The sequence below is a fragment of the Panthera leo genome, chromosome C1 (assembly GCF_018350215.1).
Source record: "Panthera leo isolate Ple1 chromosome C1, P.leo_Ple1_pat1.1, whole genome shotgun sequence".
In the NCBI taxonomy this organism is placed as follows: domain Eukaryota; kingdom Metazoa; phylum Chordata; class Mammalia; order Carnivora; family Felidae; genus Panthera; species Panthera leo.
The window spans coordinates 42,535,059-42,550,110 of NC_056686.1; the positions used below are offsets into that span (position 1 = coordinate 42,535,059).

At 57.0% G+C, this 15,052-nt stretch overlaps 1 protein-coding gene across 2 annotated transcripts in view; it reads left to right on the forward strand.

Moving 5' to 3' along the window:
- The window catches only part of PODN (podocan), a 29,035-nt gene that overhangs the window by 5,662 nt on the left and 8,321 nt on the right, over window positions 1–15,052 (forward strand). Inside the window, exons 2-10 of one of the 2 annotated variants that reach the window (XM_042951341.1) lie at window positions 1,346–1,659; window positions 2,769–2,862; window positions 4,441–4,505; window positions 6,084–6,193; window positions 7,319–7,475; window positions 7,776–7,891; window positions 8,433–9,090; window positions 12,321–12,469; window positions 13,604–13,814. In XM_042951341.1, the coding sequence (XP_042807275.1) occupies window positions 1,351–1,659; window positions 2,769–2,862; window positions 4,441–4,505; window positions 6,084–6,193; window positions 7,319–7,475; window positions 7,776–7,891; window positions 8,433–9,090; window positions 12,321–12,469; window positions 13,604–13,787 (1,842 nt within the window). In that variant the 5' untranslated portion in view covers window positions 1,346–1,350 and the 3' untranslated portion in view covers window positions 13,788–13,814. Of the gene's footprint in view, window positions 1–1,323; window positions 1,660–2,768; window positions 2,863–4,440; window positions 4,506–6,083; window positions 6,194–7,318; window positions 7,476–7,775; window positions 7,892–8,432; window positions 9,091–12,320; window positions 12,470–13,603; window positions 13,815–15,052 lie in introns of those variants that run through there. The other variant, XM_042951342.1, reaches the window with a different exon arrangement.

A 15,052-nucleotide genomic window follows, 5' to 3' on the forward strand; every position in this document is an offset into this window, starting at 1 on the left:
TCAGACTGGGGCAGGGGTCCCCTGGGGCTGAGCGCCTGCCATGTACCTGCATTTGTAATTGCTGCAGCAGTGACAGCAGCACCGCATCACCCAGGAGGTACCAGGTGCTTCACATCTGTCACCTTGCTGACTGCTCCCGGATGCTGTGGGTTTAGATGTATTATCTGCCTTGTAAGGTGAGGAAATAGGCCTAGGGGGGGTCAGAGCCACTAAGTGGTGGAGAGGGATTCAAACTGGGGTCTGTGGGACTCTAGAGTCAGCGTACCTGAGCTATGGCCTGTCACATCATCCCAGAGATGTTTGCTAAGTGCCTTTCTGTAAAGAGAACTCCAGAGACCAGCCCAGAGGCCAGCTAGGTCCATGGGCTGCTAAAGATGCATCTTCCTCATGGCCTGAGGCCATCCCCAATGCCCCACCCCTGCTGCTCTAGGGGGCTATGCAGTGCTCAGGAGTGGTCCCTTGCAGGTGACAGCAGGCTCTGGTGAGGCCAGCTGAGAGTGCAAACATCAGGAAGGGACTTGGAAGGCCCCGGGGATGGCAGCAGCACCATTCACTGATGCCTGCCCTACGCCCGGCTCCACCCAGACACTGAGGGTGGCTCACAGCCCTACATGGGAGAAAGACACCTTCACGTATTCACAGCCCAACCCAACTCATACCCTGGGGGAACAGTGATGGAGAGCCCTGGGGCAGCTCAGAGTCTTCCCAGGGGACACATCACTGGTGTTGGTTCTTAGAGAAGTTGCTAACTGCACAAGAGAGGGAGAGGGCATTCCAGGCAGAAGGAACAGCATGTGCAAAGGCCTGGAGAGAGGAACTTCTAGATAGACCTGTATGACTGGGGTGCGGGTGCTGGAAGAGAGACAGGGTCAAGCCCTGAACATCCTAGAACAGCAAGCCGAAGAGCTGGGATGTGCCCCGCTGCTGCTGGCCCACCATGGCCTGTGGCTCTGGACGAGATACAGGGCCTGTCAGCCCCGCCTGTGCCAGGGCAGCAAGAGCTCCACAAAGTCCTGGCCAACGCCTGCAAGTCACAGTTCCTCCCGGGCCACAGATTCCCCTTCTGTGAAGTGGGTGTCCGGTGCTCAGGGCCAGGACTGGTAAGGGCTGCTGGAAGTTTTGCAGACTTGCCTAAGGACAGGGCTTCACCTCCTCCCTCCAGAGGGTAGCCCTGATGAGGGGGAGGTGGGTAGGGAAGGGAGGGTGGCAGCAGATCGGATGTGTGCCCAGGATCCCTGGGTAGGCTCTGTCTTGTGCCTAGGAGGGCCTTAGTATGACTTCCATAGGCCCTAGCCCTGTGCCTGCTGTCCCTAACAGGTGAAGTCTGACTCACCCCCTCCTGCAGGCACCATGGCCCGGAGCAGGGCACTGCTGTTCCTGTTGCTGTTGCCATCGCAGCTGCAGCTGGGACCAGTGAGCACGGTGAGGTCTCCGGGGTTTGGCCGAGGTGGTGCCCACAGCCTGAGCCCTGAAGAGAACGAATTCATGGAGGAGCCAGTGTTGGTCCTGAGCCCCGAGGAGCCAGGGCCTGGCCCTGCCACCATCAACTGCCCCCGAGACTGTGCCTGCTCCCAAGAAGGTGTTGTGGACTGTGGTGGCATTGACCTGCGTGAGTTCCCGGGGGACCTGCCTGAGCACACCAACCATCTGTCTCTGCAGGTGAAGCCGCCATTGCAACAGCGGTCACCAGGGGCTGCCCTCTACACTCGCGGCTCCTGTCCCAGAACCCCCAGTTCCTGTGGCTCCCTGTGGGAAAAAAGGACACAGATCTGCCTGGCAGCTGACCCTCTGAATAGACGGGGTGCCCAGACACCATTACAGGCCAGGAGAACAAGAGAAAGTCGACCCTGATAGATGCTCCCCAGCTGAGGTGCAGGCTAGATTTTGAGAAGTGGGACACAGTGTTCCAGATGGGGGACTCTGGGAGTGCTGGTGCACCCAACTTTGCGTGGCCTGGCAGCTCTGGAGGAGAGAGAGGGGCTCTCATACCCACTTCCAGAGATCAAGCCTAGTGAAGGAAAGTGATCTGCCCAATGGTCACTCAAACTGATAGGTCTAGGGTGATGGTGTAGGGAGCCCGTGGCCAGGGTAGCCCATGAGGGAAAGGGACAAGTTAAAGACAACACTTACTGTTGGTTCATTCACTCATTTATTCATAAAAGTCTCCCGGGTGCGTGCTCGATACGTCTGGTGCTGTGTCAGATGCTGGGCGTGTGGGGAGGACTTGAACAGCCTATGGGGGAGGCAGAGATCTAAACAGGTAAAGACAACAGATGGAGACAGAAGGACTAGTGCTGTGGGGCCCATAGCAGTTCCTAGTCTGGCCCCAATCCAATTCAGGAAGGCTTTTGGAGGAAGGTTTTAAAGCATTCCAAAGGGAGTGAGGACCCAGGTTCCTGCCCCCAACCCGAGAAAGGGAGCCAAAAGTAGTTTCTGGCTTGTGGTGGGAAGAATGGCTGAGGATGCCTGTCATCCAGTGGGAACATGAAGGGAGCGGGTCTAGAGGGGAGGCGGCACTCCAAGTTTGAACCACCTGGAGATGCTCCCATCTGGGCTCCTAGAAGGTGGGACCTGCATGCCTGTTGTGGTCACTGCTGTGCCTCCAGCGCTGAGACCCGGGCCTGGCCCAGACCCAGGGCCTGTCTGCATGAGGGTGAATCCCAAGGGAGGTGCCCAGCAGAGGGACTGGCTCCTGGGACTGGGACTGAGGGTGGGGGCAGGCCTCTAGTGAGCCTGCCTCCTCACCACCCCTGGCCCTTACTCCCCAGAACAACCAGTTGGAGAAGATCTACCCCCAGGAGCTCTCCAGATTGCATCGACTGGAAACTCTGAACCTCCAGAACAACCGTCTGACTTCCCGAGGTGAGGGATCACCCAGAGCCCAGGAGAGGGACACGAGGGGGTGGGGACTGGTGCCCATGGGAAGAGCTCCATCCTGCAGATCCTGGGATACGAAAAACAGCAGGGCTGGACTGGCAGCAGGGCCTCACGGCCAGGGGCTCCCTGAGGTTGCCCGAGAGTCACCCCTGTGGGTTTCTGAGAACTGGGAGTTGGGTCAGAGGAAAGGCTGAGATTCCCAGGACCTTTCTCACAGACTCTTTATTTTTATTAATATTTTTTTTAACATTTATTTATTTTTGAATGAGAGAGAGAGAGAGAGAGAGAGAGAGAGAGAGAGAACGCGCGGAGGAGGGGCAGAAAGAGGGGGAGAGCCTGAAGCAGGCTCCGGGCTCCGAGCTGTCAGCACAGAGCCTGACACGGGGCTCGAACTCATAAACCGCAAGATCATGACCTGAGCAGAAGTCAGACACTTAAGCGATTGAGCCACCTATGCACCACTCTCATAGACTCATATTCACAGAAGGCCATCAGAATCAAAGATGCGTAGAACACTCACATTGTAAAAAGTTATTTTTTTCTGATGATGAAAATAATTTATAACAGAAAATTTGGAAATGTAGAAAACAAAATGGAAAAGAAAAAACCCACTTATAATTCTGCCACGTGAAGTTAATCACTACTAACGTTTGGGTATGTTTCTTTCTACTTTACTTATATACTGTAAGATTCACCCAACATAAAAGTACAATTTGACGAGTTTTGGTAAGTTTACATAGTTGTACAACCATCACCACAATTCAATCTAGTCTCTTTTCTTTGTGTTTTTTCATTTATAGCTGAGCTTACAGTTTAGATATTATAACTGTCATAACTGCTCTGCTCCACTTAGCAGTTAGCAAAGCAGCATTTTTCATGTTGCAAAAAACTCTCAGTGGCCATCATTTCACACAGCGGCAGCCGGGTATTCCACAGAGGGACCCTGCACGGTTTATGTAACTGTTCCCTCTCCTTAGATGCTTGGGTGCGTCCCAGCATCTGAGGGTCTGGGAGCCCGGAACTGAGTGTCAGAGGCTGGCCTCAGGACTGGAGAAGGGCCAGTTTGGCTGGGCTCCCAGCAACAGCCGAGTCCTGACACTACAGCTGCCAGCTGGGACAGGGATGGGCCAGATGGTGGCGGGGGTGGGGGGGCACAGGGGCCACAGCTCTGCCCTGCAGAGGTATGAGGAGGGTCTCTGATCCTCTAGGGCTGCACCTGAGGAAAGCACTCCTTCCTGATGGGGAAGGGTGGGGATGGGTCCTCTGCCCCGTGGCCTGACCTTATGAGGACCCATTCCCACGTGGGTGCCCCCGAGCAGGTGAAGAATTGGTCATTTGTGAGTAGACACTGTCTACCTGCTCCTCTGAGCCGGGGCTCCTGGGAGCAAGGGGAAAGAAAACAGGGCTGCTGGACTGGTTGGGAAGGGATCAGAACCCAACATGCCTCAGGGAGGGCCCTCCTGGTCCTGGCAAGTGGGGTGGGCACTGGGGGGGTCGGTGGTGGTGTGCTCCCTTGTAGCATCTCCTTCATCCAGGGCTCTGACCGATGCCTGTCCTTTGAAGGGCTCCCGGAGGAGGCGTTTGAGCATCTGACCAACCTCAACTACCTGTACTTGGCCAATAACAAGGTAAGGGGCCCCCTGGTGTTGGAGGCTGAGCTCAGGTCGCTGGGTCCCCATTGCTGCTTAGACATGGTCCCGGTGAGACCTCACACCTCACTGCAGGGCATCAGAGTGGTCAGATAATGAAAACGGAGGCCAAGGCCTTACAGAAGTGCAGGAAGGTGATAGCCACTTGGAGGGCTTCCTGGAGGAGATGGCATTTGAGCAGGGCCATGAAGGGTAACGGGATTTCAGCCAGGGGGCCTAAGGGGGAGACACTGCCAAAGAGAGCATGAGAAAAGGCACGAAGGCACTCAACTTCAAAATATTTGGTGTGTCCCAGGGCTCTGTCCTGGCCTCTTCTCTCTGAGGTCTCTCGAGGTGACCCATCCCCTCCCCAGGCTTTAGCACCCATCTACATCATGGCCATGTCCAGTGGCAGCCCCCAGCCTTTTCCACTCCTCCCACAGGAGAGTCAAAGATCCACCCGCCTCCTCGACATCTCCCCTAGATGTCTAATGGAACTAGAACTCTGCTTGCCTCCCACAACCCTGAAAGCCCAATTCTCCTGCGGCCTTCTCCCCCGCCCCCCATAAAGGTCATCTCCAACCACCTACAGCGCCGCTCAGCTGAGCCACAAATCCAGGGCGCTTTGCTCACCCACGCCTAATCCCACTGCACACCCTCGGCTCCCCTCCGGCCCCAGTCCACCAGCCTGCACCACGACGGCCCTGCTTCCCTGTTTGCTCCTCCTTCTCCACAGAGAAGCCAGAGTGACCTTTAAAAATCACACCTGCTTCCACCCCTCCAACCCGCCTTCCCCATCTCAAAGTTCCTGAGGCTTTACTTTCCACACAGAATGAAAGCCACACTTCTCCCCATGGCAGATGGCCTGTGTGTGGGCCCGCCTGCCTCTCTCAACTCCTATTCCCACTCACTCCCTCTCCTCCAGCCCCCAAACCTGGCAACCCCCAGGTGGGGCCTATACTTGCTGCCCCTGCTGCCATGGGTGCTCTCCCCTCAGATGGTATTAATGGTGCCTTCATGCCTTAAGTGTCACCTGTTCCCCAAGCACCCAACCCAGTTATTCTGTCTTCAGCCTGTTTTAACTCGCTATCACTATTGGATACTTTTGTGCCTTGTTTATTGTCTTCTCCATTGAGATGTAAGCTTTGGGGGTGGGGGTGGAGGCACTTCTCTGTCTTGTTCCTCAGGACACGTCCAGCTCCTGGACGCATGCCTGCAGTGTTGCAGACTCAGGGACTACTGTTGAATGAATGAAGGCTAGACACTGGGCAGGGGGAGGGGGTGTCTGGAGAAGTGGGTGCTCACTGTAGCTGGACAGAGGGTCTGTGTCAGGGAGCGATGAGGGGAGAGGCCAAGAGGACAGGCAGGGCAGGGGACAGGCCTAGGGGGCTTTGAATGTTTAGGGCTGTGGGGGGCCACGGAGTTCTGTTTTTGCACACTCAGGGGAGCGGGACAGGCTTCCAGTTTAGAAAGATGGCTCTGGTTGCAAAGAGGAGCCCAGATGAGCAGCAGGCAGTGGGACCCAGAGCTGGCCTCTGCCCGCCATTGGTCTTTCTGCCCCAACTCTTCCCTTTCCAGCTGACCTTGGCACCCCGGTTCCTGCCAAACACCCTGATCAGCGTGGACTTCGCTGCCAACTATCTCACCAAGATTTACGGGCTCACTTTTGGCCAGAAGCCAAACTTGAGGTCAGAGGTCAGAGGTCAGACAGGGGCCCTGGGCTCAGGCTGGGGAAGGGGGAGAAGCTGAGACACTCCCAGCCCCAAGCCAGGCAGAGGACAGGCCCTGGAGGAGGGGCATGCTGGGCAGTGCAGGCATGATGCCCTTGCTCAGGGCTGTGGTGAGGGATGACCATGGGCTGCAGGGGCACAGGATCTGAGGAGTGAAAGCAATCAGTCCAAGAGGCAAGGACAGAGAGTGATGTCTGTGGAACTGTGGGGAGCTGGGTGGAGGGTCTTTCCCTCCTTCCCCAGCCCCTGTGGGAAGGAAGCATCTTCCAGCAGACAGAGCTGCCCCTCCCCAAGAGCTGCTTTGGGAAGAGTAGCACAGGTGTGTGAGCAGGGCAGGGTGGTTGGTGGGGGGGGCAGGTACTGACAATCCCTGGTGCTGCTTCCGTCCCTGAATCTGTCATCTCACTTGATTCTCTCCATGGGGTCACTGTGCATGGTCCCATCCTACAGATGAGAAGGCTGAGGCCCAAGAGAGGCCACACAGCAAGAATGAGTTCTTTTATGTTTAGAATATCTTCTCTTATTTTTTATCTTTGCTCCTTCTAGTATGTTAGTTCCATGAAGGCAGGGTCTTGTTGGTTGTGTCCACTGCTTATATCTTCAGAGTCTAGAACAGTCCTGGCACATAGGGACAATCACTATATATTTGCTGAATGAATGAGAGTTCACCTCCTCTGAGCCAGGCCCTGTAGTGGACACTTGAGACAAAGAGGTAGCGGGGATAGCCCCCATCTGTGGGAAGTCCTGCAGAACTCAGAGCCAGCTGCTTGGGGTTGGCACACAGGATTCCAGGGCTGCAACAGTCAGGCAATGACTGAGAACCTTGAAGCGTGTGGAGGAGCATAGACTAGGGGTCAGGAAATCCTGTTTCTGCCACTGACGTGAGGGGGCAGCCTCTGGTGGGTCCTTGGTCTCCTTGGTTGTTTAGGAGGCACTGGATTAGGTGGGGTCTGAGGTCCTTCAAATGGGAGGAGGGTGCCCTGGGCCCAGGCCCAACCTGAGCAAGGTCTGAAGGCTCATCAGATGAGCTGGTTGGAAGAGGGGTGGGCATGGGTGGGTGAGGACCTGTGCCTCATCCCCCAGGTCCGTGTACCTGCACAACAACAAGCTGGCGGATGCCGGGCTGCCGGACAACATGTTCAATGGCTCCAGCAACGTCGAGATCCTTATTCTGTCCAGCAACTTCCTGCGCCACGTGCCCAAGCACCTGCCACCTGCCCTCTATAAGCTGCACCTCAAGGTGGGAGGGAGAGCATGGGGAGGGGCGGCAAAAGAGCAGGGTCCTGCAGTGGGGGAAGAGCCCAGGCCCACACAGGCACCGTGGTGAGGCTGTGGGGCCTTGGGCATATGCCGGAGGGCACAGTGTCCACTGTGGAGAACCAGGCAGAAGCCTGGGTACCTGGCTGTCAATATCACATGCAGCATGCTCCAGGCCTGTGCCTCCTCGCATGGTTCCCCTAGACTCCCCTCCACATCTCATCCAGGGCTCCGCCCCTGCCCCTCAGCTGTCCCTCATACTCCCCACCATCCCACCCCTCAGAACAACAAGCTGGAGAAGATCCCACCAGGTGCCTTCAGTGAGCTGAGCAATCTGCGTGAACTGTACCTGCAGAACAATTACCTGACTGACGAGGGTCTGGACAATGAAACCTTCTGGTGAGCCCCACCTGGGCCCTCCGTGTGAGCACGGTAACCGGGAAGCTGCTCCCTGGGCCCACCCTACCGGGTCCTCTCACACATGCCTGTCACCTACCTGTCCCCCACCAGGTTCCTGGAGAAGGAACTTTGGGCTTGTGCCTTTGCTGACACGTCTGTCCCCAAGAACAAGTGATATGTCTAGAGAAGGCCTGCCCCACTTCCAGTGAGGCTGGCTTCTTGGTACAAAGTTGAAACTGGAGTATACTTGCTGAAGGCAAATATGTTTTCATTTTTTAGGGCCCAGGGTAGCCACAAAAAGCCTTAAACAATTGGTCTTCAAATTGACTTCTATGTGTCAAAAACCATGCTAGATTCTTCCTTGGCCAACGTGTCACTGAATCAACCAAGGACCGGCTCCAAGAGGACTGAGCTCCCCTAGTGAGCTAGTCACAGAGCTGCGTTGAGTTAGAGGCAGGTCCCTCACCATCTCCCTTGGGAGTAGGGGTGGGACCAAACACCGTGGGCCTCGGCCAACCATCCTAATTCCTTCCTGCCACAGGAAGCTGTCCAGCCTGGAGTACCTCGATCTGTCCAGCAACAACCTGTCGCGGGTCCCGGCAGGGCTGCCGCGCAGCCTCGTGCTCCTGCACCTGGAGAAGAACGCCATCCGGAGCGTGGACGCAGACGTGCTGACGCCCATCCGCAGCCTCGAGTACCTGCTGCTGCACAGCAACCAGCTGCACGCGCGCGGCATCCACCCGCGGGCCTTCCAGGGCCTTAAGCGGCTGCACACGGTGCACCTGTACAACAACGCTCTAGAGCGCGTGCCCAGCGGCCTGCCCCGGCGCGTGCGCACTCTCATGATCCTGCACAACCAGATCACCGGCATTGGCCGCGACGACTTCGCCACCACCTACTTCCTGGAGGAGCTCAACCTTAGCTACAACCGCATCACCAGCCCACAGGTGCACCGAGATGCCTTCCGCAAGCTGCGCCTGCTGCGCTCGCTGGACCTGTCTGGTAACCGGCTGCACACCTTGCCACCCGGGCTGCCGCGCAACGTGCATGTGCTGAAGGTCAAACGCAATGAACTGGCAGCCCTGGCGCGCGGAGCGCTGGCCGGCATGGCCCAGCTGCGTGAGCTGTACCTCACCGGCAACCGGCTGCGCAGCCGCGCCCTGGGCCCCCGCTCCTGGGCCGACCTTGCCCACCTCCAGGTAAGGGGGAGGGAAGAGCGGCTGGGTCATGCCCGCGTGAGGTGCTACTGGGATGGCTGCCCCGAGCCCACCCATCTTCTGGGCCCAGGTGAGGGGTGGGTAGGAGGGACTGGCCTTGACGGGCGTGGGGATGGGGCGGCTGGACCAAGGAAGCGGCTGGCTGGCATGCCAGGATACAGCAGTGAAGGGCTGGTGTGGCCAGGCCGAGCTCAGCACCTGCAGGTACAGGCTTGCAGAGGGCTGTGGGGATAAGAAGTCATGGCTGCAGGGAGGGGGCCCACGGTTCAGGAGGACAGGCGGGGGAGGGGGTGGGCAGGGCCAGTTCAGGTGGCACTGGAGAGTCAGTCTCACCCATCTGAAGGCTCAGGTACAGGTGGCTGGGAAAGGCTGGGCTTGGGGCAGGGGAGGGGGTGAGGCCTGGGAGGCAGGCTGACCTCATCGGGTCTGCAGAGGGCTGGGGGAGCCTGCTTGAGGCGTGCTGGGCTGCTCAGTGGGTGTGCTGCTGTGGCCACAGTTGGAGTCAGGTGGGATATCGGCTGTGAGCGAAACTTCCCACTCAGTGAGGGCTGAAAGGGAACTTGAGAAACCTGGGAGGCAGGGCCTAGGTGCTGCGAGGTCAGGAGCTGCCCCCCACTCTGCTGCCCTACGGGGCCCCCTTCCCAACATGTCCCCTCCCTGTCTTTCAAATGTCACCTCCTTGGGAGGTCTTCCTTCACCACCTATCACCCTCCTCTGCTTTGTTTTTCTTCCTGATCCTCATCCCTCCTGGGCATTAGGTCATCCATCTGCTTGTTTGTTGCCTGCTCTTTTGCTGGAACCCGCGGCAGGCATTTTAGTCTGTCATGTTCGCAGGACCTCAGTGTGGTAGGCTCACAGTACATGTTTTTCTGGGGAGCTGTCAGGATGAGGATGTCTGAGGGAAACATAGGGGAGAGCCCACAGAATGGGGGGCAGGGAGGTGGGGCCCAGCCCCAAGGGTAGGGCAGGGGTAGTTGGGGGTGGGCAGCCGGCCTTATAGGAGCAGCTGTTAGCCGGGGTCTCTCCTCACCCAGACAGCCCTGCTGGGTGCCAGACACCAGGATCCTGTTACCTGTGTCAATCCCTCTTGGTTTTCCTCAGGAGCCCATTCTCAAGGAGCTCGAATCCCATCGTCCTCCCCTCCACACTTGCTCCTCTTGAAGTTTATTTATTTTGAGAGAGAGAGAAAATACGAGCAGAGAGGATCAGAGGGGGAGAGAGAGAGAGAGAGAGAGAGAGAGAGAGAGAGAGAGAGAGAATCCCAAGCAGGCTCTGCACTGTCAGCACAGAGCCCGATGTGGGGCTCGAACTCATGAAGCATGAGATCATGACCTGAGCCAAAGTCAGACAACCCACTGAGCCACTAGGTACCGCTTTGCTGCATTTTCTAACTCACTGAAGGGGGTGCCCACAGGAAACCTGGAAGCTGCCCTTGACACCCCCTTTTTCACACCACGTGCCCCCAACATCCATTGTTACTAAACTCTGCCAGTTCTACCATCGCACCTCTCAACTCACTTCTCTCCACCCTTGCTTCCCATACCCCGAGCCACCCCCCTTTCTCACCTGCACCCCGGCTCCATAGGAGCTCTTCACTCCCTTATTCTGTATGCAGTCGGTAGGTATCTTGAAACACATACACTCACCTTACACTCCTGCTCAGAACCCTTCTGTGGCTCCCCATTGCTCTTAGACCCAGACCAGAATCCTTGCCACAGCTCTCAGGGCTGGCCTGCCTCTGCTCCTGGCTGAGCTCCTTGGTTTCCCAGCCACACTGGGCTTTACTCATACTGGCCTTGCTGCTGGAAGCATAGCACCCTGGGAACACCTCACTCATTCATGCCACAGCCTGTCCCGGGCCTCCACCACGTAAGACACAGCTCTAGAACTGAGAACCTGACAGGGAGTAAGGTAGATGGTGGGTCATTACCATCCTAGAGCCTATAATATGCCTAGGACTTAGTTCAGGTGTCATCTCCTTCAGGAAGCCCCAGTGATGGGCAGGTATGTGAATTCAGTCAGGGATGAGGTGTCTGGTGGGGGGATTCTTCCTTACACTGTCAGATCTTTCTATAAGCAGCTGCCCCCACTGCTTCAGAGCCCCTGCCTGTGCTGGCTGCTGTACTCCCCTGACCCAAGCCTGGGTCGAGGCCACTCCCCTGGTCTCCCTCAACACAGCCAATTCCACCAGCTGTCATTGTCAGATTCTGTGTGCATCTCCTCCGCCACCCTGACCTCCAGTGCCAGAGGCAGCTTCTAGTGGATTCCATTTCCCCAGCACCTGCGGGCATGAGGATGTTCGGAATGAATGAGGAAGTGCCAGAGCTGTGTGGAGGGGACACAGTGGGGAGCAGGGAGCCCTGCTGGGTAGAGGAGGTGACCGGGAGGCTCCCTAAAGTGTGAAGCTAGTTTTCCCCCTTGAATCTTGAATCTAGATTCATGGCCCCCAGTTCCTGACCCTGAGCCCCCTCCTGTCAGGGTGAGGAAGGGAGATTAGAGATGATGGAATCCCACCTGTGCCTGCACAGGTGTGTGTCAGAGCGAGTATGTGCAGACAGCCTGAGGGGCAGGCAGTGAGCTGGGCCCACGCACGTCCAGGTCTCCTGCCTGCTGCGTGTTTGTTCTGCTTCCTGGGAAAACCACCCCATTTCCCTGCCCACCTGCTTCCTGGACTCCAGGCATGTGGTGATCCCAGGACTGACCAGTCTAGGTCAGTGGGCCTTGAACCCTTGCTCTTGGCCCCTGCCCACATGGCCTCTGAAGGCCACAAATGAGCAACCCCACCTGAATGGACCCCACCCTCACCTTCATCTGGGACCAGTGTGGGAATATGCAACCACTGGAGGACCCCGGGCCTCTGCCCTTCTGGGATCTTCAGTCTGATAGGGGTGACAGGTGTACTAAGGAGGAAGGACTGTGACACTCAGATATCTTGGCTGTGAGTTCATGTGGGAAGACAGAAGGAGCTGGGTAGGGCATATAACAGTTAGAACAAGGGTTTGGAGTCAGGTGCTTTGGGTTCCAGCTTCATACAGGCTGTGTGGCCTTGGACAGATCTCTTAACCCATGTGAACCTCTGTTTCCCCTCCTGGAAAATGGGGACAGTTAAAGGCCCCACCTCACAGGGTTATCATAAGATTTAGATAGGCCAGGTGGTTGGTGGGATCTTTGCAAGATGTTAAGTGTTTTGACTCCCCTGGTCATCTATATAGCTGCTGGACATCGCTGGGAATCAGCTCACAGAGATCCCTGAGGGGCTCCCTGAGTCACTCGAGTACCTGTACCTGCAGAACAACAAGATTAGCACTGTGCCTGCCAATGCCTTCGACTCCACGCCCAACCTCAAAGGCATCTTTCTCAGGTAGGAGGTCCCCTGGGGCACTGCACATGCTCCTCTGGGTTCAACCCTGGCTCTAGTGGGATAGTTGAGGCATGTGGGAACAGCTCCCAGGTAGAGGTCAGTGTTTGAAGCCTGGCTTCACTGCTGACTGGCTCTGTGACCCTGGGTACATCACAGAACCCCCCCTGAGCCTCTGTGTCCTCAGCTCTCAAGGGAGGGGACAGTCCTGGCCAAGCCTGGTAAGGTTTATAAGTTTGTAAAAGGTCTTCAGGAACTTTAAAAGCAGTGCATGTGGGCATTATTGATGTTACCGTGGCAGGAAGGGAACCAGGGAGCACGGATGATGGCTGTGCCCACAGCTGGCCAGGCTGTGCCCTGGGCCTCAGACCCAGCAGAGCAGGTGCTCAGGCCCTTGCTGAGCTCTGGGGGTTTAGAATGATTCTAATGGGGGAGCCAACTCCCCCAGGAAATGAGCTTTGGTACAGTAGAGTCAGGGTGGTTCTTCCCAACACCCTACCTAACCATCCCTTCAACTCAGGGAGAAGGGACAGATCTGAGGAGGCAGAATGTGCCCTCCCAGGGGAGTTGTGGCCCAGAAGGCCCCAGGCTGGGTTGGGGTGGAATGTGACCTATGCCTGGGCTTGTGTGGGGGGACGGGGACCAAGGCAAAAAGAATTGAGGGGGCCTGATATCAGAGCCCAGCCTCTGCCTCCCTTCAACCCAGGTGTGTCCCTGGCCCAGCTTAACCCTGGCCTTGCCTGTGTGCCACTCCACACCAGGCTTCAAAGTAACCCCAGGCTGGCAGCACCAGAGCCTCAGGCCTTGAGGTTGATCCCAGAGAGAGGTAATCCCAGGCTGAGAGGAGGCACCCGTTTCTGCCACTCCTAAATTTTAGAGCATTTGCAGACGGGGACCTTCCCCTTTTGGATGAGTGGCCCAGCGTCCACTCCTGCCCCGCCAAGCTGTAGCCACACTGAATAGCTGGGACTTTTTATGACACACCATGCTTCTCAGCAGCCCCCGCACATCTTTTATGCTTCCTGTGCCATCTTCCTGGAGAGCTCGTTCCCTCCCCTTTACCGTCTAGGCTGGGTAAGTGTGGGGACTCTGAGGGTTAGGCCTCTGACACTGACCCCAAATGGGTGGCCTGCACAGGTTTAACAAGCTGGCCGTGGGCTCCGTGGTGGAAAGTGCCTTCCGGAGGCTGAAGCACCTGCAGGTCTTGGACATAGAAGGCAACTTTGAGTTTGGTGACGTTTCCAAGGACCGGGGCCAGTTGGAGGAAGAGGATGAGGAAGACGAGGAGGATGAGGATGAGGAGGATGAGGAAAGGCGATAGTGACGGGGTGAACCGGATTTGACATAGGTAGGTGGTCTGGGGGGGTACACTGACCTCTCCCCACCAGCTTCCTGTCCCTGACCCCGGTATAGGTCCTGGGTGAGAGGCTGGCAAAGCTGTGGGAGGCCAACACAGGCTGGGGAACTCTCCAGGGCGATGAGCGCCCTGATGGGACTGGCACAGGCACTGGGATGGTGGAAGCAGGGCATGGATGTGGGGGCCTGGAGGAGGCTACTGTGGCGATCCGGGCCAGAGGCGATGGGGGTGGGCAGTGAGGTTGCAGACAAGCAGAAGGCCTGAAGGGGTTTGGGGGAGCGACAGGCAGACTCCAGAGGCCAGAGTAGTCCTGCTGGGCCAGGGTGAGGGAGAGGACAGACCCCCAGGGCTAACTTGAATTCCAGGTGGACGATAGTACTAGGGGAGCAGATTTGTTGTGGTGGGAGTGTTGAGTTAGACGGGCCTGGAGTGTGCTCGGGAGCTGCCCAGGGGTGGGCCAGGTATGTGGGTCTGGGGCTGGGGGTTGAGGTCTGGGCTGGAGATGGGGGTCCAGACATTATCAGCCTGGAAATAGTCATGAGGCCACAGGAAGCTCGGGGAGCTCGCTTGAGGAGAGTGACAGGCCGTAGCCAGCTGCAAGGGAGCCTGCAGAAGGGGCTGACACAGAGTGGCTACGGAAGGAGGTGGGACAGAGGCAGATTATGTGCATATGCAACACAAGCACCCTACATGTGCACACAGTGCACCAACCGACATGTACCCGTGCTCACACATGTCCAGACATGCATACGTGTGCATGGATAACACACACTCAGGACACAGAGCGCACACAGACACACATACATGTACTCCACGACACATTCACAGGTGCAGGACGTGTGCATGCTTGCACGCACTCGTGCATGCATGTGTCTACACCCGTGCATCCCCATGGCTCTGGTGGAGAGAGTAGCTGTATCAGTGCTGCTGAGAGGCAGGTGGAGGTGAGCACTATCAAAGGCCTGTCAGATTTATCCACAAGAAGGTTACCCGTGACCTTGTGGGGGAGCAGCCTCAAGGGCAGTGGAGGTGGAGAAAGTAGCTGGCAAGGAGTGGACCCAGGGAGCATAGACGACTCTGTCAAGAAGTTTGGCTGTAAAGGGATGAGATGAGACGGTGGCACGGGGAAGAGATGTGAAGTTCAGGAGGGACTCTGTTTACTTTGCACCCTTTTCAGAAACAGAGTTGATGGGAGGGGCTGGACCGGAGGGGGAGTTAAAGATGTAAGA